Below are 26,889 nucleotides of genomic sequence, written 5' to 3' on the forward strand. Positions count from 1 at the left end.
CTGTAGCGAGTAGAGGAGACTCTCCACCCAAGTCGGGGCGAGCCAATCCCAGCCGTGATGTCATATGGTACGCGCACGAACTCACGCACAAAACTCGCCGAGAGTCTCGCAAGAAAAAAAGGAGAGAAAAAAAAAACACTGGGCGCGCTTTTTACGCAAGAATATGCCAAGCGGAGACCAGGGAAGCCGCGCTCTGCAGCGCCTTGTGGAATTTAAGTTCTGTCTTAAACATTCACTTGAGTTCATTCACAGCTGCATGAATAGAAATAACCAAACATATTATGCAATATTATGGTCAGGTAGTCAGGCAGGTCACGAAAGTCTCACTGCATTTCTACCATTATTACAACTTTTTTTTCTGCTCATACATCTCCACTTACTCCCAACTTCCACTACCTGCAGTTATTACGCCGATCTTCATTTTTTATATGTTATATTTTGTAGTTACTGTTGCTGTGTTCCATTGTATTGTTTGTTTATAGAATACTGCACAACGCAACAATTCCCCGAAATGGATTCGTATTATTATTATTATTAGCAACGCACTTTTTTAATGCCAGTGAAGTTATTTCATTTGAGAAAAACCGATGCAAATCACTTATTGCGGGCGGATATCAAAGGTGCACATCTGTGCAAAACAGGGATGTGTGAAGTTGTGTGTACGTGCTTGTGTTTGCGCAAAAACGATGCAAATCACTTATTTCGGGTGGGTATCAAACGTGCACATCTGCAAAACAAGGATGTGTGAAGTTGTGTGTACGTGCTTGTGTTTGCGCGTGCGCGCCGCACTCCAACGTCACCAGTCAGTCAGTGGTTTTTCGGGTTGATCCGACTTCTTTTGGCTGGTGTGAGTTCACTGTATTGTAAAGGGTAGTGTGGAACCGAGGAGGAGGGGGGGTCGAATTGGCTAAAAAAAAAAAAAAAAAATCCCGATTGGGCACACATCCGGAATCTCGACGATCATATATTGTCGCCCCCTTTGCGTGTTTTTTTTTAATTTGGTTTTTATTAATTTATTATAGTTCTCTTAGTTTATGTTAACACTCCGGGAGGGCAGAAATGGCGGCCAACATGTACCGGGTCGGAGGTATGTATGTCAATGTGGATCTTTTTTATCAAATAGAATCCCTTCCAGTTTTGCATCATGTGCGGATTATGCGGCGCTGTTTGAGTCCGCATGCATTAAACTGTGCGATACATGCCGTGTTGCACGAACGGCGATCCGTTAAGTTTGAGCAAAAAGGTGAAAAATTCTAAATATTTGGGATTCAAAATGGGTCAGGCCTCGCGTCTGTCGTGGCCACGGTAGCTAGCCGCCAGCTTGCTACATGGCTAACTTAGCTTACAATGTAAACATATTTTCAAATTCCGGCACCTTTGTTGATATTTGGTTTTGGGGTAATTTCAACAGGGTTACGGGTAACTGGTGCGCCGTGGACCAGCCCGAGTGGACATGTGTTTAAACGGTTGTTTAAACGTTACCCCGGGTAGTCTGAGACTGCCTTTGTATTTGCCTCTTCTGGCATGCAGCCATTAGTACGAGTCCTTATTTAGCTAACGTTAGCACCAGCGACGGCGTCCCTGATTATCATTATTGCACCGCTAGATTTGCAATGTCTGAGCTAACACCGGGGGATAACACTAGATATCGGGCACAGCTGCACTTTCCACAATCCTAAACCACGAGGACTGATTCTGAGCAAATTGGACTCGCTTGTTAGTTAGCTTTTTAGCACCCCACTTGAATTCTACATCAAATTATTGTTTCGATACATGGCGTCGTCGCGTCGGGTTCGGGAAACCTTGCACCCCTATTCTCCAGCACGTAGGACTATGAATAAGCCAAAATTTCACAACAACCCGGCTTGTCACATGAAAACAAACATCTTTGACCGGATTATTGTACTTTTAATCGCCGATGTGTTCGACTCATTACTGTGTTACTTTTTCTTGTTTTTGTCGTCCATGTGGAAACACCTAGTTTGGTCGTCCTGCTGCAACCAACCTCTCTTTGTACGTCTGAGATGCAGGATTTGGGATTTATCGACATTGTGTAGTTTTAATGATTCGAACAATACCTCAATTTGTTTTGGAAAGTTTTTTTTTTCTAATGTTTTACATTGTTGCAACTTTGGCAGCAGTTCTGTTTGGGATGCAGTTGTGTGTTTTATTGGACTATAAATCGACAGTCTCTGAGGTGTCCATTAAAACCTTACAAAAGCCCCAAAACAAATCTACTACAGTGATCAGTAGAATATACTCTTGTTATTGAATGTATCTGAGAAAGCTGGTTATTTGGAAGAACTGCATTCAACCTTTGGTTGCTTTGTTGTATTTCATTTTTATTGATTCATGGTTGCTTGCTGCTCAGGTTTGCTGAAATCATTGTACGCATATACATTTTCGTTTTGTCCATACAAAACAATAACAGTATGTTAACAGTGTTATAGACAGTGAATGACAATCTGCAGAGTTCATTGCATTTAATTTATTTAACATTTATTGTGCTATTATGTTGGTAGCTTCTTATGATCACTAGGTTTCACTTGCTCACCCAAGTCATCCCAGACCAAGTGACTTGTAAGAGACAAACTGCAGCCACTCTCCATTTTGTAACATAACAAAATACTGCATTTCACTTTGCAATGCTGATATCTAAATCTGTAGATGTAATCACCAGCACTAGTGTAAGTAGAAAACATGCTCAACTTTGTGTCCTAGTCATTAGAAATGAGATGCTGAGTCTGAATTAAATGTAAGTCTATATTCAACCAAAAAGGAATTCAGAATCAGGGTTTAATCACTTCAGTGTCAAATATAGTTCCCTGATAAATATGCACAAACTGCAGCCTATTAGGATTTGGGATGACTGCACCAATGGCAGCCGAGCATAGACACAACCAAATGTTGATAGTGTCACATTGTCTCTGGTTGCCTTTTGTAATGTTGATCTCTAGTCATGAATTTCTTCCAGTAGATTTAGTTTATCAACGAAGTTCTCTGACAGGTATTGGTAAGTACTACTACAACTCAAGAGCCCTCTGTTGCTCAAAGGTTAGCTCTTTGAAATACGCACTATTTCCTCAATATCAGTTAAGTTGAATGATCTTCTATAGCAATTAATCTGGAGTCTAAATGAAGAAATACACTGCAATGTTTTCTGGCTTGGTACATCAGTTTGATCAGTTGTATTTTCTCTTGCAGATTATGTATTTTTTGAAAACTCTTCCAGTAACCCTTACCTGATTCGCCGGATAGAGGAACTCAACAAGGTATTTAGGTGTTTATATCTAATATTTGTGTGTGTTTACGCCCAAGGGTGAATAGCTTGGATTCTTCTCTGTTCTTGTCTTCACCAACACCCTCCTGTGCAATGATATGTCAGAGTGTTCATTGAGTGACTTCAACTGCTCGTATGGTGGTAAGATGGGTGTTCCCTCTCTAAGAAACTGCCATTGATCTCACGGGTCACAACTGTGGCAATGTTTGTCTGCTTGCTGCTGAACATTTCAGGACCTCTGATAGATTTAGTATAAATGTACAAATGGTTTGTCCCCAGGCTGGAAAGCAGATTAATATGATCGGAAGACTTAAGACACCTAATTGCCTGTTGAATTTTCACTAAAAGAAGTACTGAAGTTAATCAAGGCCCAAGATGAAGGGGCGCTGGTTGTGTATAACTGTCATGTAGGCTTAGATGTTAGACGTAAATTTTAATCAATTTTTTAATGGTACATTCTGTCTTCAGAGGTCACATTTGAGGCAGCTAATCGACGTGGTATAAACACAATGATTTTCAGTGCTACATTGGCACATTAGTTCTACAAAGAAGCTTTATCGTTTTCAGTCAAGGTTTCTCCCGTCCTTGGTCATTGCCAGACTGGTTGGTAAGTGGGGAAAAATGACAAAATGGTTTGATATTACAACAGTGACAAACATAGTGGTATACTTTAACCATCAGATGCTGTACCTCAGCAGATATTCCTGAATAGACCTAATGGATTTACACTAGTTGCAAAATGGTGTGAAACCCAACAAATTACCAACAGATTCAATTTGCTGCTTGTGATAACCAATCTGCCTGTTCAGACAGGGTGTGTGGAGCCACAATTGTTCTGGCCTTACAGCCAACATTTGTCAGATCTTTTTTGTCTACTTGATTGGAGTGACAAGCAGTCCAGAAATTGCTGGAGAGAAATGGGGTAGAGCCTTCATTGAACTCTGATAATAGAACTGTTTGAAATGAAACCTTGATTGATGATTCAATTACCAGCCATTAAATGTTTGCCAATTGTGTGTGTAAACAGACAAGCAGGCAGACAAACAGACGCGCACACATATCGAACTAGCTAGACGAGTGTGGGCTGAAGAATGAATACACAAGAAAGAATTTCTAAATGTTACTTTTTTGAGGTAACCAATGGGACATGTCATGCCTCTACAACCCTGTTGATTTGCCTTATGAGATGTCTTTCGGTAAATAGAGGGAAATTTAAATCTTTGACTATTAACCCTCTTAATGAAAATGTTCCCCCTTTTTTTAAAAAAAAACTCCATTTGGTATTTCAGCTTTTCTCTTTGGTCAGCTTTTAATTTGGAATGGCACTATTTTGTTGTAGTTGAAATTTTTAAAATAGGCCGTGTCACTTCTAATCACCTCAAATCCCACTCTCTGGAGGTAGTGTTTGTACCTCGCACCCCACCATTGAAATTTGATCTTATCCATGTTGTTGGCCCCGCTGGCAGTAAATAGCTAAAGGCCCATGTGATGCTATTGACTCAATTTCATTTCTAAATAATTAATAATACAAGTTGCATTTAGCACTGATGCACAGGTTGCAGAGGTTGCTGGTAAGCCCTACTTTTGAAGTCGTAAGAACCTGTCCTAATCAGAAATGTCCCGTTCATCCAGTTTTTATGAAATCAAAAGGGCTCAAGCTCACATGTTGGAATGGACTGGTAAAACTTGAAATAGACATCTGACATTGGAGCAAAATAATTTTCGCAATACATCATAAAACAACTTATTATTGCTCAACACATTCAATAGCGCTCCCCTGGAGTGAAAGTGCCTCTGTTTTTGTACATATGCGCTTTTTTTCTTGTGTTTTATGTTTACCTTGGTCATTAGAGATGCATTTAATTGTATGATTGTTTGAAAAGGACATTGTAAATAAAAATGAATTAGAAGTACAAACCTAAAGGAAAGTTGGCTAAACAAGTCATTTTGGACTTAAGGCTTGTAATGCGGGGTTACAATGTTGTTGTTTTGTCATAATTTTGAGGATGTTTCTTGTACATATTTAAATCTTGTAAAATATGTTTATGAGATTATTAAATTTTGCTTTTACTCATAAACACCTGCAGATTATCTTGGCTGATTTTGTTCTGTGTTGTATATCTTCACCATATTTATTCAAAACTAAAATATTGCTTATGATGCATTTCAAATTCTGTCTTTACTGTGTTTGATACCAGATTCAGTAATCTGTGAATGAAAAATTGCCAGAGCAGACATCAACAAATTGTAGACAATATAATCTTTAGAGCGACTACCATTGTTTTATCACAGATATCGGATAACAGGGAAGCTAAGAATAAAGCATTTCTTTAATTTACATTTTCCGAAAGATTTAAAATATGGATAAAACAAGCCTTCGTTAACTGTCATCAAATGGCAATTGTGCCTGTGACAGACAGAAAAGAAATGAGTAATTGCAACTTTTTATGTGTTGTTTAGACAAGGGCTTGGTGAATTGACTTCAAATCAATTTGCTGTTTATTTCTAGAAAAAAAAATCCTTGGAAAGTGCCATTCTCCTCAAAAAAAAAACCCAAACAAACCCCCAAATGGTCCAAGTGACATAACACGCAAATACAGACACATTCAGGGTCTCAACCACTTAGGCTGAGGACTTTGTCTGGTTCAGGTTTTGCCCTCATGTCATCTATGTCACCAGCTTACCTCTGAGCGAACACAGACTGGAGGCATGCTAGTTTGAAGTAGTAGAGGCAAACTCCATGAGTTTTAAAGGGGGCACTCATGAATGGATGCATTGGGGAAAGAATTAATCAAAACATTCTACGAATGCATGATTGAATTTGTAAAAGCTTGTAAATGTCATTTTTGATAATTTTCCATTAGATGTCCTTCCCGTGTTTGGATGCTGCCTACAATGCTACCTTTTTTTGAACTGGTACTTTATTAAGCCCTGTTCAACCGCTGCAGTGAATATGGAATAATATCAGAAATTTTGGTTGCTGTTCTCTATTGAATTGTTTGCATAACATCCGCACTCGTGTGAAAGATCCAACAAAGTATCCAGACAATGACAATCAAAATGTTTGAACTGGACTTTTATTTTCCAAGAGCACAAATGTGCTTTGAGCCAGTCACCATATGGAGAAAGAACATGTTGGTCCCTTAAATCTGTGATTTCAATTAATAACATTCACTCCCTCTGGATGTTAAACAAAAGAAGTTGAAATTGCTTTTCATAAAAAGCGTATCTTTACATTTGTTCACTGTCAGTCTTGGAATTTTGTATGGGTTGAGTCCATAAGACCGTCGGCCTAATTATGCAGCATGACAGTCAGTCAATCGTCTGATTGAAAAGGCACTGCTATTGCCCTGGTTAGCTTGTCATAGCAGCATAGCTTGATGAGGACACAAAGGAGCAAGGCCTTTTGGGAAAACAAGCTTGTGTGGGAGTGTGTTCCCACCTCAGTTGACCTGGATCTCTCCTCTCCCTTTCAGACGGCCAGTGGGAATGTGGAAGCCAAAGTGGTTTGTTTCTACAGAAGGCGAGACATCTCTCACAGTCTCATCCAGCTCGCAGACAAACATGCAAGTTAGTAATGTCCCCAGTCTCACCTTCCTCAGTTTGATTTCCAAACTTTTGTGAACATGGTTCATTCAAGTGAAAGTCCTTCTCAAGCAATCAAATGTACAAGACATCACTGTAATTTAGGCTGGTTATATCATTGTGAATTAAACTAAAATGCATTCACATCAACGTAAAAGATGAGCAGACTCACTTTTGTGACTGCAAATCCAAATTCCTAGATGTTTTTTTCTATCTTTTTTTTAAATTGAAATAGATCAAAATTGTGCTTTATCAGTACTTCCATACTAATCTAAACCCCCATGCTTTGCTGTTTTCAACGTCCGTCACGTCAGTCAAACACTTTTTGCGCAGGGTTTCCACTTAACAAATTTACTGCTTGTTGTACCATATATTGAACTAAGGCTCCAGAGTGCAAACAATTATTTACTGGCATTTTTGGAGGTGGCACAAAAGAAACATTAGTAAGACACCATTGAAATTCATACATTAGACTAACCTCTTTATCACTTTATGCACAGAGGCAGAGGAAAAAAAATCATTTGGAAACAATTAGTACAATAATCTTTTCAAGAGAAAAAAAATTGAGACAGTTATTTTTTCCCTTTTTTTCCCCGGCAGGGATTAGTCTGCCGGTTCAAAAATGCCTGGTTGAACAGAGAAAATCCCCTTTTGCATTGTATTATTAATACTGTGGCACCAAATTCTTAGTTGTGTCAGAGTACACTCACCTTGGCCATTTCAACCTGCCATGGTGATTTCATCAGGGACTTATTTGCTTTATAATTTCAATTAAACTAAAGATGTTGGAAAAAAAAGGAACTGGCAGATGGGTCTGAAAACAAATTGCACATTGTGCTTGAAAATATCATGTTTGTGTGCATTTCAGCTACATCAAAACAAAAAGAAAAAAATTGATTAAATACCCAACCCTGGGCAACACAATGATCATGGTAGTATAAAAGGAATAGAGTATTACGAGGAATGCAGTGCTGGTTTTATATTTTTAAAGTACCTCTGCAAGTAGACTGGTAAAAATAATGGTCTGAAAGGAGTTAAGATATGAGATTGAAAGAGAGAGAATGCACTTCATTCTAAGCAACGCAACACTTAAGTTCTTCAGTCCAGCGTTAGTCATATGGCACTTATGTTGCAGTGGCATAGAAGACTACGGAGTAATGGAAGCCCATTGAAAAGGTATTTGTTGCTAACAGTGCAGCGAGTTTGTCTTCAGCTGTTGAGCAGCGTGGAAATAAACACATTCCATGGTTTCACATAGTGTCCAAAAGTAACACCCACTAAGTTTCAAACATGGCCAAATTTCGGGTTTGGCAAATAAATAAATCAGGATCATTCACCAGCTGCACCAGTTTTCTGGTTTCTTTTGTTGCAGTAAACTTAACATATTGGGTTTTGGGGGGAAGAGTTCATCTCAGGGTTCTGAGAGGAAAAAAAACACCCAGGAATTTTCTCTGACTTATTTGGAGTAAAGTAATTAAAATCAGAAATCAAACAACTGAGCCAGAAAAGTGTTGATGGGAAAATGGTCATGTTAAAAAAAAGATCCTCGACCTGGTTATGGGATTTCATGAAGGCTATAAAGTAGATATCCAAAATGTTGTTTATGTTCTCAAGGAAAGTGTACGTCTGCAGCTCTTCTCCTTGCTTGTTAATTCCCATAATGAACATAAACAGAATGATAAATATAATGAATCTTTCACAAACAGTACTGCTAATGGACTGAAAAATATGTTTCATATTGAATCCCCTAATTATTGACTGTTTTGAACATTCATGACCTGTCACTGCTCCTCAGGTTCGACCCCAAAAACATTTCCATTGGCCATTAGTAACTTAAGGGCTATTAATTGGGTCCCTGGCTAGTTACATCTTCTAAAAAGTCTGTCGAAGTGCTCTTAGTAAAGGAAGTGAATCCCTTACCACTGATGAATGAAATTGTATGACTGTATTTGCAAGTTGGCATCTTGTGAATTAGCCATTGCCAACATTGTGTGAAAACTTACATGTGACAGTGTCATAAACTGCTTTCAGTTGTCAGTACACTACAAAAGCAGTACTTTAATGCAGGCCATTAGAGGACATACATAAATAAATCAGATCATTGTAATTTATAAATAATAAATTATATTATGTGTTCTTTCAAGGTTGTTCTCATCCTCCTTTTCAGTTTTCCCGCCTCTGTGTTTGCTAATTTTCTTCTGCTTGGCTCTTTGCAGAGGAGTTGGAAGAAGAAAAAGAGAACCCAACAGAAACAGAACTTACAGAAAAACAGAAACACCAGCTTCGCCACAGAGAACTCTTCCTCTCTCGGCAGTATGAGAGCCTACCCGCAACACACATCAGGTACCGTCCAAAGGCCTTTACACACTGGACCATGCAGCTTGATACCCATGGGCAGTGGCCATGAATGCTCATTCAGTGAGATATGAAGTCTTTTCAGGTGCCCTTTCCTGTTTATACGTTCTTACATCTCACTCACCCACTCCTGTCCACCCAATCTCTTGCTCTTCTTTCAGGGGGAAATGCAGTGTTGCATTATTGAATGAGACTGAGGCTGTTCTTTCATACCTTGACAAAGAGGTGAGAAAGAAAACCAAATTTGCATCAACTTCTAATTTTTGCACACTTTGCGTGTGGTTTATTTAAGTCATTGTCACCTACTCTCACAACGTATTCCTGATTTTGCTTATGCTTCTTTTATTACATATAACTCAAGTACTAGGTTTGGTATTTAACGGTACTCATAATTATATTTAAAACTTGAAATGTTTTACTTCCGATTTGCAAAATCAATTACGAAACATTTAATTACTATTTCTGGTGCAAAAGCAGTACAGCTACAGGACATCAGCATTTTATTTTGATCAATTTATGACTAAATATTTTTAAGAACAGTCTGTAGTACAACATTTGACTTCATAGGAATTGAATTTGTTTATTTTACCAGCACATTACAAAACTCAGGCCTATAGACTCATCAAACATTACAGTACAGTTCATGTGATGGCAGAATTAAATAACCTTTAGAAAATGGAAGCAAGCAACTCAGGCTGCTGTACTTCCTTGGGCATAAAGCAAATGCAAATGGTTTGGTAACTATGGAAACAAGCATGTGTTTTGGTCTTAGGAACAGAGGTTTTACTTGGATCTGCCAGTGTCGTGTTGCTGTCCTACTATGTTTTTTTTTTTTAGTTATGTGATTGTGAAACACAGAAGCTACACAAGACGGGTTTCACGCCTTGTGGTGAAAGAGTCCAGGCCAGGTTAATTGCCGGTGTGAAAGCACCAAAGTGAATGAGGGCTTGACTTTTATCATGTCTGTTGTTTTTCCAAGGATACCTTCTTCTATTCGCTGGTGTATGACCCCACACAGAAGACCCTGCTGGCTGACAAAGGAGAGATCAGAGTGGGGCCACGTTTTCAGGCAGATGTACCAGAAATGCTACAAGAGGGTCAGAGTTATTTGTGCAACTCGGTGACATAATTGTTTATACCTCTCTAGGCAGAATGTCAAATTTGGTCAAAAAGGGGTCATGGTGTGGAAATAGTCTACTAACAGTTGGGAATATGCAGCATTGTTAGACATAAATATTCAGTGTAATAGCATTTTTCCATGTTCATGATCAACTAAATGACTAGGTTTGTTAGTGGTTCGACTTTTGTTTTTTTTTGGGTGGGTGGGTAGTGGGGGGTTTGGGTTGACAGTACACGGTGTATTGTATAAACATTCACTTATTATATTGTGTATATTTTCATGTTAAAATTAATGTAACCAGGAAGAGAATCCTATTTTACGTGCCTTTTACCACTGTAAGCTTGACTTTCAAATTGAAGGTTTCTATATATCAGCAATAAGATGACTATTATATTGTCCCACAACCTGATATTAAAACCTTTTCATACATTCAACATAATGTTTTCAGTATATCTTCTACATCAAGGTCAAGCATTAATGGTAACCAGAGTCAATAGCCTAGAAAAGTTGTCTTGGCAACAACAGAGGGAATTTTTTCTTTTTATGTAGTATTCGCACAAAAAGTGTGCTTTTAAGCTATTCAGTGTGCTTAGTGAAGGTTTATGTGATTTATTATTTTTTTTCATTAATTTTTTAATTTTTTTCCTGTTTCTTTTTGAAAGACTGAACCTTTTAAATGCCAAAATAATACCAGCAGGTGTTAACATCTGGGTGGAATTCACATTGGAATATAATGACCATCTTTGTGCTGCGCAGGTGAAGCAGACGACAGGGACCAGGCAAAGCTAGAAGAGAAACTCTGGGATCCAGAGTGTCCCCTCACCAACAAACAGATAGACCAATTTTTAGTGGTGGCACGGTAAGCTATTTCAAAATTTGTAGCGTCTGCAGCCCAAATTTCCAAATACAATTAAAAACATGTAAATTACCCTTTTCAGATAGTTTTTCAAAGGAACATCGGGGAAGACGATTGTACCAGATTATAGTTACATAGCTAATTTACATCTATAGATATATGGGAATAAAATGAAAAGAAAACTCAAACTGTTTAACTAATTTAAGCATTTTCCAGTATTTTCACTTTATCCAAAAGTGCAAATTATTTCTCATTTTTACTTCCAAGTAAATGTGGTCAAATGTATAACTGCATATTGATACAATGAAAATCTCAAGTCTGCATGCATAAATGATCTTGTTTCCTCTGTATTAGCCGCCATTGTTTTGGAAAATAACGGAAAAGGGTTTTTTTCAGGAAAAGCCCAACTAATTTCATGATAAATGAGCACTATACAAACCAAGTTAATTACATAATTTGTATTAAACATCTGTTTAACAAAACAACTGTTTTATACATTTATAGTGCAAGTTGATGAGATAATGTTTTTGTTAATGGTCACCAGGGGCATCTGCATTCTATATAAATATAAATGCAGTCAAGCGGAATTCATGCTTCGCGCATAGAAGTACGAAAGTACGACAGAAATGATTACAGGGCTCTTAACTGTACTCCACTTTGTCGCTTTATATCTGCATATTGGACAGCAACAGCCACCTTTATGGGGAAAATCCCACTTTCATTTTCAAGCCAACTTTCAGAGTTTTGATAGCGCATTTGCCAGGACACCTTGCTGTTTAGGACTGGCTACAGGATTATAGTGGCATCATGCCAGTGCATGTGGTTGCAAATGACTAAACCTTACCAACAGGAGTGGTACTTACTACCAAATGCTAATGTGTAATAGACAGAAAGGGCGCTATTCTAGTTCTAAACCCCAGCTCTATAATCCTTTTAATAGTAAAGACAGTCCTCTGAAGCAAACACTCAGTTTCACCGTGGTCAAGACCCATGGAGGAGGTAGCAAATTTAACAGTGTTTGATGTCTTGTAATCCACAGTTACGTTAAAAGAAATAATGATACCCAAAAATTTGAATGAGCAATAACTTGATGGAAAAAAAAAGAAATAAAAATAAATTTATACTGAATGATGCCTCTCGATGTGCACTTTCAGGGCAGTCGGTACTTTTGCTCGAGCGCTGGACTGCAGCAGCTCGGTTAGACAGCCAAGTTTACACATGAGTGCAGCTGCAGCCTCACGAGATATCACATTGGTGAGTCAAACCAACAAACATACTCCCTATGCAAAAATTATGACTGAGCTTAATCCTTAGTGGATTATGGTCATTCATAATATTTACATTAACATGAATGAGACAGAATCTCTGAAATTTATAGTACTTAATTTTGTTGTCTGCGAATTTGTTGCAGTTTCATGCAATGGACACACTGCATTGTCATAATTACGACCTGTCGAGTGCACTGAGTGTTCTGGTCCCAGCTGGCGGCCCAGTGCTCTGCAGGGATGAGATGGAGGAGTGGAGTGCCTCAGAAGCAGCCATGTTTGAAGAGGCACTAGAGAAATACGGAAAAGACTTCAATGACATCCGACAAGACTTTGTAAGTGTGCTTAGCATTTGATTCACGACCTGAAGCATTCAATTCTGTCACAGAAACACCAAACCTCCACATTTTTAGACCGGTGATTTTTTTTTTTTTTTTTTTACAGTGCTTATTCAGCAGCACTTCTTGAACGTTTTTTGAACTGCTTTTTTCTCTTTTATTGTTTTCTGTCTTTATTCGGCATTATTTCAACTGCGTAACCTGTAACTTACCATGATCCAAAGTTTGTTTTTTGCTTATCGTCAGGAGTAAATTAGTTAAGAATAATCAAAGGAGCATATATCTCCTCTTTGGTTTCCTTTTTTAATTAAACATGTCTATACTGTTAATTTTAATTGTTGTCTGAACTAAAGTACATTGCATACGCCAGCCCATAGTCAATGTGACTGACTCTTAAGGACAGTCATAAATGTTCTGTGTTTAGCCGTATGGTGGCAAAATTCATATATTAAGTTAAATTAGTTTACTGTGAACCTGTAAGTGAACCTCTAACAAAGCTGAAGTTATTTGAAAATTGCGGTGAAGTATTTGGCATAGATAAATATGCCATGATTGAAAACACCTAATCAGAAAGAATTAAACAGCTGGTCTGTGAAGGATGAAATGATCATATTTAACAGCCCTTCCAGCACTATGGGGGAAACTATTTGATTCCATTGTTCTTTCTTTCCACCACCTTCATGTAGTACAATATAGGCAAGGTTTGAGTGTACTGTGTGATGTGACACCAGGTGCTCATGAATACTTATTAAATGTGTGAAAGCTGGAAGCTTTCAGTCTCTATGGTCATGATGCCTCTTGCTCATGAATATACATGACGGTTTTCACACCCGGATGGCAAGAACATGAGATATTAATATAATTGTTTTGCTTTCTTTCTGTGTTTGTGTCCGTCCCCTTGTCTTCCCTATCTTCTACACCTCCTAATATTTCCATCTGTGAAGCTGCCATGGAAGTCCCTGACCAGTATCATAGAGTACTACTATATGTGGAAGACCACGGACAGATATGTGCAACAGGTAAATGAAATAGATGCAATTGAATACATCCTGTCGTCCCCCGATGTTGAGGGCTAACTGCTGTGGGGATGATTGTCAGTGAATTCCCTGAGTTGCCCTCCAGAGTTCTTTTTTTTGTTTACAAAATAAAACACTTGTGCATCCTTGAAGCCACCTCATTAAGTCTACTTAAAGCTTGTGGAATTGATTCAAACCAGCCTTGCTGAAATAGATGAAATGTTGTCAATGTTTCTCAAGTGAAGATTGTTGGGTAAAAGATGTATTGAGCCTCAGGTATTGGTTGTTTTTCAGTGAACTATTTTATATTGCATCATGGTGTTCAATTTTTTAATCCCTCTGCCATCCTGCATTGCGTATGCATGATATAATTCCTTGTTACATAGCTCTGGTCATGTTTTTAGTCAATGTGAAGGGGAGGGAATTAAATGTTTGACTGTGACTTTAACTCAAAAACACTTCATATAGATAAACTGCCATTGGTTAAGAGGACCAGCAAATGCATATGACTTAATTGAATATTAAACCCTAATCTAGTGTCTTAGCAAGAGCTTTTTTTTTGCCAAACCACTTTTCATGAGAGGAAATAACAAATAGATTGCTCATAAGATGCTCGTGCAACTCTCAAGTGTTAATAAAAACCGAACACCTTTTAAAAATACTGACACATTTAATGAGGACCTCTTGAATGCCATGGCCTATCGGTGTTCATTACTAATGAAGTCATCCAGTTTGTTTTTTGTATTTCACTAATGAATTCACTCTTTATGTCCCTCTGCAGAAGAGACTGAAGGCAGCAGAGGCAGAGAGCAAATTGAAGCAGGTTTATATTCCCACATAGTAAGTCACTTCATTTCTCATTTCAATATTCAGATAAAGCTGTGAGTGTCGTTAGTCTTACCATGGCTGCAAGATGGAAACATTTATGCATAATTTATGTTTTGATTTAAAGCACTGCAGAAGGCAGTGGCTGTAATGGTGTGTTTCTTAAATCTGTTCTTGTCTCCAATAGTAATAAACCCAACCCCAATCAGATCTCTTTGACCAATGGAAAGATGGCAACAGTGAATGGAGCAGGCCCTGGGGCCTACCATGCAGCGGGCGGGGGCAGAGCCTGCGAGAGCTGCTACAGTGAGTGTTGTGTATTTGTGTGGCAAGTATGAAACTTAATCCCAAGGCCAATGAATGTCTTGACTTAGCGAAAGCTATTTAGTCGTTGGCCAGACAGAAGATTCTTTTCAATTCTGAGCTCTCCTGCGAGACGTCAGAGTGCTGCCTTGATTATCACTGGCAATTTGTCGTGACGGCTGTTTGTAGTCCAGGGATCAATACCTCCCATATTCGACCCTGAAAAGATCCTAAAGCTTTCATGTCAAACACAGAAATACAGGGAAAAGCACTTGACAGATTTTATGCCTCCACTTAACTTCGTGTTGCTAATGTCTCAGCTACACAAAGACACATTGGCAATAACATAATCTTGTGGGACATGGTAAATAAGTAGGTAATATAGTCTGATTCCAGTGTTTATTCTTTTTATGCGGAATGTGGGCAGTCTCCTAAAGGTAGAATGATTATCGTGTCAATGTTAATTTCTCTCAGTGAAGATGATCCACCTCACAATTCAGAGCTTTCAGCCCTGGTTTTAAATCAGGGTTTTACAAACACACAATGTCAATGTAAATGTCATTTTTTTCTCCCCCCAATTACAAATTTGAGAACGGCTCATTCTTTGTTACATTACCAATGGTATTACTTTGTACTCTATAATACCACAACTGTCTTTGAAGAATTGTCAGAAATACTGAAATTAAAGTAAGTACATAACCACTACTTACAACATCGACTGCTGCTGCTTTGAAACACTGAAGAATTTAGTGACAGTTGGTTTCGTCAAGGCACGGGGTGTCAGGCTCTGAGGTTTGTCATTGTATTCACCCTTCAACATCCTATCAAAGATAGAACCGGTTATCGGGAGCTTTCTTTTAAACCGCACAGCCAAACACTTCTCAAGGAGAAGAGAAAAGAAAAAAGGACCTTGAAGGTAGGCTGCTGATCAAATTGCCAGACAGTCAACCCTTTTGTTCCCTCAAACTTAGATTTAATTTACTGAAAAAAATCATCAGTGTTTCTCTGTGGTGTATAACATTGAACGGTTAAATATATTATTTAATGTACTCCTCAAAAAACATTTGCGTGTCTTAAGTTTGTTCAAAAGATTATTTTAAACGCATATTGGAGCCTCAACGGGAGGCTCGAAGCTGTTTAAATACCAAAAAGTGTTTTCTTTTTGGCCAAAGCAGGCAATTTAAGCCTTCTAAATGTTGTAATAAATGTTCAGACATTTGTTAACAGACTTCAACAGAAAACTGGTCTTATCTTGCAAGGCGAGTTTCTGTTTGGGTTCTCCAGTGTGATTGTGTGGAATATGATATCAAAACTCATCTCCAAACGACTAACTGACAGAATATTCCTCTAATCGGCCCACTGTGGGGAAATTTCAATGAAAAGGAAAGTGCTCTTAAATTCGATACAGATGTGATTAGCCAAACACAATGATCAGTGCTAGATGACGGAGAACAAAAATTAGGAGACAGCCTAGCGGAGACATCAGTCAGGCCACCTACTTGGACCCAAGCACAGACCTACACATTCAAGACTGTAATTGATTTTACTTACCAATACTTTCTATTCTTGATGTCAAAGTCACTAATCTCATCAGTTGATTGCAGGCATTTAGTTGGAATCGAGTGGCAGGAGGCGAAGTGATCGATAGGCTGAGTCTTTGAATCAATGCTCCTCCAAGGTGCCTCTAACCAGCGTTAATGGGTTTTGTGCTTCCAACAGCCATGCAGTCAGCCCAGTGGTACTCATGGGGGCCTCCGAGTATGCAGTGCCGCCTGTGTGTGTCCTGCTGGATGTACTGGAAAAAGTATGGCGGTCTGAAGATGCCGAGCAGAGCCGAGGGCCCAGAGGAGCGGACCTCCCCCAGTCCGGCAGGCAATGTAAGCTCTGTCAGGGGGATTGATTGTAACACTCGACAGGATTTAATGGAGGGCGAAGCTGATGAATTCTGCTTGTCTGCCTGACAAATGCATGATACTTACTCTACAGAATCATGCCCAGTTCCTATAATTCAATGTTGTTAAGAGAGCACTCTTTTGAAAAGAAAGTAAGGCGTAGGGTATTGAATTAAAACAGTCAGCCGCCACACACACTGCATATGTGTAGGATTTAATGCCTATAGTATGTAAATTATTGTTTGAGCTCTCAACATTCGTTGTTCTAGGAGCTCAAAGTATAATGTGCTGAAGCTTTTAATTTAAGTCAAACACAGCTCCCATCTTTAGTTTTTCTGTCATCAAGGGAGAAGACTGACCATTTTTCCTGAAAGTTTGTTGTTGTTGTTGGTAATTGGCTCTATTTTTTGATGCCTGATATTTAGTGGGCATTTGAAATACGCCTGGCCCCCTTTTAGCTGTAATATATAATATTAATATATGAATATATACATTTTTTTGCCTTGCAGTATAAAATAGGAAATGATAAATTTGACACTCCATGGAGACTTCAAAGATAATATGTCGTACACATATGTATTTTTATTGTCATTTTGGATTACAAAAAAATAATTGACATTCACAGTACTCCATGTATATCGAGAAGAATACTACAAATGATTCAAGGTAATGAAGGTACAATAGTGTGTATTCCCAAATTTTCTGCGATACACTACATATCCCGTTACATCATCTAATATTCATCTAAGTTTAAAATAATTGGCGTAAGCGATACCTCTGAGTACTTGATTAATAATTGGGTCATCTATCCTTGAGTCTTACCTGTTGCTATATGGATGGATGCTGCCCATCAGCCTGTTTCAGGAAGTAGGTCAACTAGAAGCAACTTTTGGGGAGTGGGGGGGCTAAAGAGGCAAACTTTTTTTTTTAGGCGAAACTGAGTGGCTACAAAGAGAACCCGTGGAGGGATGTATTTTTGAAATTGGACCAGACTTTCAGCTACTAACCAAAAGGTTAAACAAACACCAATGCAAAAGCCAAGTGTTCTCTCACTGGTCAGAAATGGGGGGATAAGTAGAAGCAGATGATGGTTTTCAATTATCATTCATTATCACTCATCATCTTAGTTGGCAGAAAACAGTTTCAAACATAACTGGGGTCATTTTCTCTGTATTATCAATTTTCGTTGCTGCTGCACAACCACAACACCCCATTGTGCCACAGTAATTTCCCCAAATAGATATACTCAAAAACACTTTGGTCTCTTTAATGTTTCAAAATCTCTGCTCTGCTCACATTAAGTAGATCGCTTTCATGCCACTGGTCTATGGATTAATTGCATAACATTATGAAACATCTCTAAGCCACAGTGCTTTCTTGGTGATTTTAACCCACTTGTTAAATTCAGCACCTGAGTGCAAATTTTGATATCAAACATTCCCCAACAGTCTCTGTAGTGAGAGAGGACCCCCACATCCCCGCTCAGCTTTGGAACACCCCAAGATCGATAAGGATTATTTAAAGCCATGAGTCATTGAAAGCTCCTTCCAGCGGCGTCTCAGAATAAAACTCCAGAGCTGGAAATGAGCATAATAGATCCCCTTTAATGGCCACTGTGCTGCGCAGGTGGTCTGTCAAAGCATCTGTTCCACTTCCCTTTATGTTCATGAAGGGAACCTACTCAATAGCCTTTGTTTGGCAATACCTATACAGTAGAGTGGCGATTAATTCTGCCTTCATGGTGTTTCTTTTTATGTCTTTATCCTTTTCTTTTTTTTTCTTTTGATAAAAAAAAATGAAGGGTTGGCATCACCAGGCCAGTGATCATTAGCTTTGGATGATTTAGTCTACTTTTTTGTGTTGATTTCAGATTTTCATTGCCCATTAAGAACAACTCTTGGCTTGACCTTCAACCAGTCAGAGCAGGGAAACCCTTCAGAGAAAAAAACAATCAGAGACAATCCACGAAATGCAGCCTCAGGGGGGCACAAGCCGATGTCTTTCTGAACCGGTCCCAAGCCTGGAAAAATTTTGAAGGTTGCGCCAGAAATGGCGTAAAACTTCTGCCAAAAAAATCACCAAGCAAATCAACCCTATGACGTCCGTACCGCATTGGTCGAGGCCAGGGTTAACAACGGCCGCCATTGGTGCTGATTAACCTGCGGGGTGCCAGTTGAAACTGGGCTGCTCTGGGTTGAAGAAGGAGATGGAGGATTTTGTGTTCGAAAGGACACAAAGTTAGCTGATGTGAGAGAGGATACCATTATATTACATTACATTACAGTCATTTGGCAGGCGCTTTTATCCAAAGCGACTTACAAAAAGTGCAATTCGAGGATGCCGTGAATAGGGTTACACGGAGGAGGTTGATTCGGTGTGGCAACCCCTGAAGGGTAAGGCAGAAAGGAACAGAAGAAGACAGAATGCCCAACAGAATGTCTAATCAGAGTAAAGAATGGCAGGTTTTTGCCAATGAGACTCAGATAAATGTATTCGGATGACATGGGGCGACAACGTGGCGTCAGATGTCAAGAATTGCTAGCATGTTTATTCTAAAGTCTAATCTTCGATTGTTTGTTTTGCTTTTTCACTTTTCAAAACTAAAACAAGCAAGGTCAATCAGTCCAATACGTTGGAAAGCAACTTCTTCATAAAAACCTTCAGAATGCCAGATGCCACAATGCATCTCAATAGCTAATATCAAGTCCTCATTGCCTCCCACACCCCCAATTAATGATGGGGTTTGGCCTCCTATTCATAGTCCCGTTGGAAATTGGAAATCATGCAAAGTTGGCCACATTTTTCTCCTGAGGGACATGAAATCTATGCTACGCAGAGTTCTATGGTTGCCAGAAACGAATTTATGATAACAACGGTACGATATACTCCAACCTGAAACTCATTTATTGATAAATATCTCATTTTAAATGACAATTTTCAATATATCCTGCAGCAAGATTTGCTCTTTTTTCCAATTTTTTTATATCATATTCTAGACAATCCTATTTTTATTTCTATTCTTTTGCAACTAGTGGGTGCAAAAGTCAATGCAAATAGTGGGCCAATGCAAACTATACCACTTCTTATACCTCACACTTATCAATAGCAGTTTTTAAATGCAGGCTATTTAATTAAAGCAAATCAAACAACTGACCTTCTGTGTCTCTCCTCTCTGACCCCCTCCTCCTCTCGCCGCCCCTCTAGGAGTCTCGTTCACGGGGTCACGCCCCTCGCCAGTCCAACCACATGGTCCCGATGCGAAACAGCGGCAGCCCCAAGTCCTCCATGAAGACCAAGCAGGCTTTCCTGCTGCAGGCCACCCGCCTCACCAAGCTGGCCCGGCACATGTGCCGTGACATCCTCAGGCTGCGCCGTGCCGCGCGCCGGCCCTTTGTTCCCATTAACTGTGGGGCCATAAAGGCAGAGTGTAAGAGCTCTTTCAATTCCTCCTAACTTCTGCCTCATGGACACACCTGCAGACGACACATTATATACATGCAGAGCCACATATACAAACATACACGCACACACACACACAAACACACTCACACCACACACACACACACACACACACTCACGACCCCTTCTCACCCCGCCCGCCCCCCCCATCTTTGCCCAACTCCCTTCCTGACACCGCCCCCTCCCCCCGTCTGTCTCTTTCTGTTTTTATTATTGTTATTATTATTTTGGTTTTTTGTATTCTCCCCCCTACCCCATTTCCAATAAAGACTGCCTGTCCTCATAACTATGAGTTCTGATCATCTTTTCATTTGTTTGTTTTTTTTTTCTTTTTTTTTTTTTAATTATTTGATTTCTCCACATCCGTTTTTTTTTTTTTTGTTTGTTTGTTTTTTTTGATGTTTTTTTTAATTTTGTGAACTGACTTGTTAAACATAACATGACTTATCGGTTTAAAAGAGCTATTCTATATAAACATACCTGTGCACACAGAATATACATAGACGACTCCTCCATAAGATAGGCTGGAACGAAATCTGAAAAGAGCTCATATTCCGATATGAGTAGGATGTTTTGCTGCAGTTAAATGGTAGATAAAATGTATTTTACTAAGAGAAGCTCTATTTTGCACGGAAGATGTGCCCACTTTGTGTTGTCATGGCTGAGTGAAGTTGCCTCGGCCACAAAAGGTTTTGCCCAGCATGGTTGTTTATTGTAAATACTAAATTTTAGCTTCAGTCCGTTTTGCAATGACCTTTTTCGCAAATCGCTCCGTTCCATTTTGGGCACATTTCTACATGCTGCACGTATTTTTTTTTTTTTTTGCTTGTGTATTGGATAATTATTTGTCGGATAAATACGCTACTAGACAAATTGGGACTGATTAAACTTGAAACAAGGGAGGTCAAAGTTTAAGATATTTACTTAGGGAAAAAAAAAAAATCTTGCTGCTCTCGACTGCTTTGCCGCTGGCTGCCCAAACTGTCCTTAAGGCTCCTCTACATAACCTCTTGGATGCCCCCTTTCCTTCCCATCCTACATTCTCATCTGCTACCTTGTGTTCAAACCATGCTGTAATCATATGAATCCATCCTGTTGCCTGTTCTGTCTTTTTAAACACTGGTCAGGAATTACCATTCGGAGGCATCCCCCTTTCCCCTTCCCCCTTTCCACCTTCATTTTCTGATGACTGTTGCAATATTTTCATCTCATCTTCTACCTCCTTTTGCTCTTTTCTTTCATCACTGTGTGAATGAATGTGAGAGTAGACCTCCAATAAAGTCACACCTTGAAAGCATCTCTTCCGAGTCCTTGTGCTTCATGTGTCTGTTATTTGTCCATCAATTTCACCACACACTCTGACGGGCCGTCGAGCCCGGAGGAACCACAGAGGCTCGTCTCCCCTCAGCATGGATCCAACCGTCAGTGCCTGCTCTCATAACGCCCCATGTTGTGATGTATGTGTATTTTTATTTATTTATTTTTATTTTCTTTTACGTGTGTGCATGTAGGCATGGACTTGCGTCTGTATGTGCATGCGAGATTCATTTGCCATCCCCCAACAAGTTACCCTTCGTACACGGAAGAGGATTTAGACCAAATGTGAAAGTTTATTACTTTTTTTTTGGGGGGGGGGGTGGATTACTAAAATGTCAGAAGTCAAACTGCAAAAGTTGAGGGAAAACCAAAGATAATTCTTGGTTAGAAATTCTCAATTTAATTTAAAGAATTTTCTGACTTTCAGGTCAAGGCGTTCTGATTGTTTCTCATTATATTTTTGTCCAAAACTGAAAATATGTACTTAAACATTTTGGATTTTTGAAGTTTGTTGGGTTTTCACTTTTGATGTCTTTAAATATTGACTTTTCTAAAGTCGGGCACATCCACAACTCATGTGGATGAGTGAACTTTTTTTTTTTTTTACATCTGCCACTCATCCACCTCTGTCATGTTAAATATTTATTAACATTAAACATCTATCAGGATAGGCTTCCCACATTTCCATTAACCTACCAACATTTCCTTTGACCTGTTGAAAATGATAGGAAATCAATATTTTTCTTTTTAGTAAGGTATAGAAAGGCACTTTGTAAAAACCATCCCAGTGGTTAGTGAAATATACATTTATATGTATGTGTGCATGTCTGGTTTAGATATGTTAAGGGTGTCGGAGGGGCAGGGGACTCGCCTACCCAAAACCAGAGCCACCCAAAGGAGCACTCTGACCAGTGTTGTGCAGTTTCTAGGTAATTCCAACACACACACACACTGATTATGAATGGAGATCCATTGACACCTAAGCAACTGTACATGTAAGAATATATATATATATATATAATATGGAGTTGGCCTGTTAGAGCCATTTGACGCAGTTCCTGTGTGATGTGTCTTCCAGAGTCCCGTCCTGCAGCCCACGCCCCTCGCTCCCATCGCACACCAGGCCTGCAGACACCTCCCCCACGCCGACTGCTTTCCTCTCTCCCGCATGGACCTCATGGCATGCTGGGAAAACGCAGCTACCATCACCATAGCAGGACTGAGACAGACCGGCGCTCAGGTACACGACATAAACCCACGCGTGCATAAAATACACACTTGTCTTTAAGGTCAGAGTGACTTCAAGAAAGTATAAGATCAATGATAAAATGTTTCCAGTAACATTTTTACTTAACTTTATCCAGCCTAGATGCAGAAAGTCCAAGAAGGATTAACCACGGATTGGCCAGGGCCTGGGGCCTCCAGGAGTCCAACTGTGGCCTCTTTTTTACTTTTTCTGCTTTTTAAATGACTTGAATTCAGCAACTGAGTGTGTCCATTGTTAAAAAGGGGATATTTGAATGTTGTGTGACTCTTCCAGTTGATGTTTTTGAAACACAAAGCCTCCCTGATCTGACCCTTTAAATATACGAATAAGGAATATGTTTTTGTAATTTAATTGAAAAAATGTAGCTCACAATTAAGATCACCATGTAAGCAAATTCTGATGATGCATCAGTACATATTTTTGAGGGTCAGATGAAGATTTTATGCAGAAACTCTCCTGATAAAGTCTTACATCTATTGGATTTATTAAACATCCCTGCCTTCTAAAAACTATTGGAAAACAAAAACCCAGCCTGGTTATTTAAAATGTCGTTAAAACTTCGGGAGCAAATAATGTTTTTTTTTTTTTTTTTCCCATCCAGTGTTCTTGTCGTCGTTTTACTTGAAATAAAAAAAAAGAAGAAAAATCTAATTACTGCAAATAAGCCTGGAGCTGATAACCATCTTTGCCATTTCTCATCTAAACTAGCTCGTTGGAGAGAATGACAACTAATTCTAATGAAAACGAATCAGCAGATGGGGGTCATTTGGATAATTTGGATGATTCAACTTCACTCTGACACTTTGTATTTTATTGGTAACTTCACTATTCTTACTGAAATTGAAACAGTCATTTGTTGCACCACTAGGACAAGAAATAAACTCATCAATACTATTCACAACTGAGAGGCCCCTCATGTATACTTTGCATCTCTCTCTCATTGCTCTGGCATTGTTTTGCAGAGAATCCTGGCACAACAGGTGGACCGCTCCTGGTAAGTGTTTATTACACTGATTCTGTAATTTTAATAAAGCAGTTAAGAAACAATGAAGTCATATATCTTGTGTTTTTGCAGCATAATGGCCGCAACAGCAGCAGCGGAAGCAACCGGGGAGGGGTGATGATCCGCAAGAGGCGCCCCAACTGGATCGATGCCCCCGATGACAGCTTTTTCCTCGTCACCAGGGAGACCAGGTAAGCAAAGGTGACCCTTTTCTGACCTCTGTTTGGCTCACTGTGTATGTTTGTGTGTGTGTGTGTGTGTGTGTATTCATGTGCGCGTGAGTGAAGAAGGAAACGTGGGGGATGTCGGGATGCGAGTGACAGCAGACAGGAGAACATAGCAAGTACTTCAACAGTGTAGGTCATGCGCGCACATGCACATGTGCACACGTATGCACACACACACTTACAGACACCTTTGATAATTTCACACAAGTCTAATGAGGTGAAATCGAGCAAATTAAGTTTCTATTTTTAAACATATACTATCTAGCTGGAAATGCCTGAAAGCCTTGATTCAGACCGACTGAGAGAAAAATGTCATATTTTTACTTTGAAACACAAACAGGAAAAAAACGTCAGCACCTCCACTTGACATAGTAAAGGAATTTTACAGTTTTTGAAATTTTGGGAATGAATATGAATTTCAATAAATACATGAATCAAATACCTTATGTTAATCTTCCAGCAATCTCAATTGATGGATGCTGAAAATTTAAATTTTTCTATATTTATTTTCCATTAAAAAAAGGTTCTAAAATCATTGCTGAAATGGCCGATTCTGAGAAACTGTTTGGAATATTCACTTTTAGGTGGAGTTCATTTGCAAAACATCAAAGAATTTATATTTAATTGAACCAATACCTTTTTATTTGAAAACAAACACTACATTTTTCTTAAAGCAATTCAACATGCACCTTAATATTTCTAACTCCTAATTTCTTGATTATCCATTTATGCGATCCGCTGTGAATGTGTGTAATATGCAAATAATAAAACTAATTTCTTTTCGGCCATAAGCACAAACAGCAACTCACGCACACGCGCACACGTATGTTCGCGCATATAATGAGTCAAAGTTTGCACGGCTACGTGTGAGAGAGAAAGATGTTCTCCCATTAAGCCTATGTCTAAATGAGCCATGGCACCCAGCCCTCACAGCCGCCTTTGGACGACCGCTGCTAAAATTAGAGCAGCTAACTGGCGCAGATGGGCCAGTGAGGAGCGAGCCGCTGCTGGGCCCTGAGTGGAAATATCATTAGCACATTAACCAAGGCGGCGCTCATGTGGATCACTCACTCATCATTGCCAAGATCAACATGACTTGTGTGTGAGAGAGATGGCGTAAGAAATTCTCGCGCTCCTAAAAACGCAATTAATGTCCGTCGGATATAATAGCCCTGCTTCGAGTGGTCTATTCTAATGGCGTCATATCTTCTCTTAATCTCCCCATGTGATGAGGAAAGTAGCAGATCATTTCCACTGATTCACAGAGGCGAGACAGAACCGTCCCCTCCCAAAAAAAGGGCTGCCAATTAGTACTTCTCCCAGCGCAGGTTATTTTGCCCCACATTTCGTTTAGATTTCACTTCAACTACTTGGGAAAGAAAAACGAGGCGAGGTGTCAGGAATTGCCGAACGATCGCCGCTGAGAATCGGGAAAACCTTGTTGGGACATTTCTCGGGATTATCAAAAGGGCTGGCCTGCTTGCTGAGCGAGCCGGGGTTGGTGTCAAGACGATGGGATTCATCTGTCTGAGCGAAATTAAACGATAATCCATCCAAGCCCTCGCGGAAAAACACATTGTGTTGCACGTGGACACACTTTACCGCGCGTGATGTTGAAACATACAAGAACCCCTCTTTAATTAAAATTGATTTTAATCAGAGTCCTGACCGATGTTTGGATTAAAGCTATCATTCTGAGAATAAAGTCAGAATATTGAGAGCTAACTTAAAAATTCTGAGCATCAAAGTGTGACATTTGAAGTTAAAGTAGGGGTTCCAAGATTAAAATCAGAATTTTTAAAGTTAAAATTCCGAGAATAAAGGCTGACTTATTGCTCTACATTTAATTAGGTTAAATAAAAATATTACATTCAACTTCGTCACCTCACAAATACAAGTATGTAGCAGTGAAAAGCAGCATATAACCAGAAGTGCAAAAAAGAAGCAGATGCAGATTTGATACATTAACATTTATGTTATTATAAAGTAACATTTATGTTAACTATGTTAACAATGTTCTAATTCTGAAGAAATTCAAGATTTGTTGCCCTAAAACTTGAAATGTCAACTGCATGTGTCAGATTAAAGGTCGGATGCTGAGAATAAATTTGGAAATTCAAGAATCGCAGGTTAACAGAGTTCTGACTTTTGAGTTTAAAGTAAAAATTCTGTGAAAAAAGTCCGACTTATTGCTCTAACTTTAATAAGATCCTATTAATATTGGATTCAACTTTATTGTCACTACACATACGGTTCAGAGAAACGAAATGCAGTTTAACCAGAGGCGCAATAAAGAAGCAGGTGCAGACTCAGTCAATAAATACGTTAACATTTATGTTATTATGAATTAACATTTATGTTAATTACGTTACCAATGTTATAATTCTGAGAATAAATTCAAGATTCAAAGCCGGGGTCGATCATTCGAGTAAAAATACAGAGAATAAAGTCCAATGACAATATAGAATCCAAGAAATGAGAATCAGAGATGGGAAACACAAAGTGGAACAGCTGGTTTTAACAAAATATACAAATGTCTATTATGACTTCTATTGTTCTTCAATTTGTTTTTCCATCATGAAAATGATTTGTTTTTTTTTGTGCGCAAAAGCAGTGTGCACGTTTTTGTTCATGAAAGTCTAGCTGAGACCACGCAGTCTTCGCCTAGTGCTTTTTCTTTTTAAATAAACAGCCGAGACTCAGTGGGAACTGCTGTGTTTTTCTTTTGCTCGGGATACACGTGAAATATCTACGGTGACAAAAAAAGGCCATGTAAACAGG

At 39.1% G+C, this 26,889-nt stretch overlaps 1 protein-coding gene across 5 annotated transcripts in view; it reads left to right on the forward strand.

Moving 5' to 3' along the window:
* The first annotated feature begins 839 nt into the window (after nucleotides 1–839).
* mta3 (metastasis associated 1 family, member 3) overlaps nucleotides 840–26,889 on the forward strand; it is a 29,987-nt gene continuing 3,937 nt past the window's right edge. For 2 of the 5 annotated variants that reach the window (XM_086139630.1, XM_086139631.1), the window contains exons 1-18: nucleotides 840–1,087; nucleotides 3,205–3,272; nucleotides 6,757–6,850; nucleotides 9,082–9,208; nucleotides 9,382–9,445; nucleotides 10,200–10,317; nucleotides 11,097–11,199; nucleotides 12,351–12,450; nucleotides 12,608–12,796; nucleotides 13,744–13,818; nucleotides 14,597–14,655; nucleotides 14,828–14,946; nucleotides 16,663–16,820; nucleotides 20,040–20,262; nucleotides 22,448–22,540; nucleotides 22,690–22,851; nucleotides 23,841–23,872; nucleotides 23,954–24,072. In XM_086139630.1, coding sequence (XP_085995756.1) covers nucleotides 1,060–1,087; nucleotides 3,205–3,272; nucleotides 6,757–6,850; nucleotides 9,082–9,208; nucleotides 9,382–9,445; nucleotides 10,200–10,317; nucleotides 11,097–11,199; nucleotides 12,351–12,450; nucleotides 12,608–12,796; nucleotides 13,744–13,818; nucleotides 14,597–14,655; nucleotides 14,828–14,946; nucleotides 16,663–16,820; nucleotides 20,040–20,262; nucleotides 22,448–22,540; nucleotides 22,690–22,851; nucleotides 23,841–23,872; nucleotides 23,954–24,072 — 1,931 coding nt within the window. In that variant the 5' untranslated portion in view covers nucleotides 840–1,059. Of the gene's footprint in view, nucleotides 1,088–3,204; nucleotides 3,273–6,756; nucleotides 6,851–9,081; nucleotides 9,209–9,381; nucleotides 9,446–10,199; nucleotides 10,318–11,096; nucleotides 11,200–12,350; nucleotides 12,451–12,607; nucleotides 12,797–13,743; nucleotides 13,819–14,596; nucleotides 14,656–14,827; nucleotides 14,947–16,662; nucleotides 16,821–20,039; nucleotides 20,263–22,447; nucleotides 22,541–22,689; nucleotides 22,852–22,975; nucleotides 22,996–23,586; nucleotides 23,695–23,840; nucleotides 23,873–23,953; nucleotides 24,083–26,889 lie in introns of those variants that run through there. The other 3 variants (XR_015104203.1, XM_086139632.1, XM_086139633.1) reach the window with 3 other exon arrangements.

The sequence above is a fragment of the Fistularia commersonii genome, chromosome 32, assembly GCF_037954325.1.
Source record: "Fistularia commersonii isolate RoL2024-O1a breed Wild chromosome 32, RoL_Fcom_v1.0, whole genome shotgun sequence".
Taxonomy (NCBI): Eukaryota; Metazoa; Chordata; class Actinopteri; order Syngnathiformes; family Fistulariidae; genus Fistularia; species Fistularia commersonii.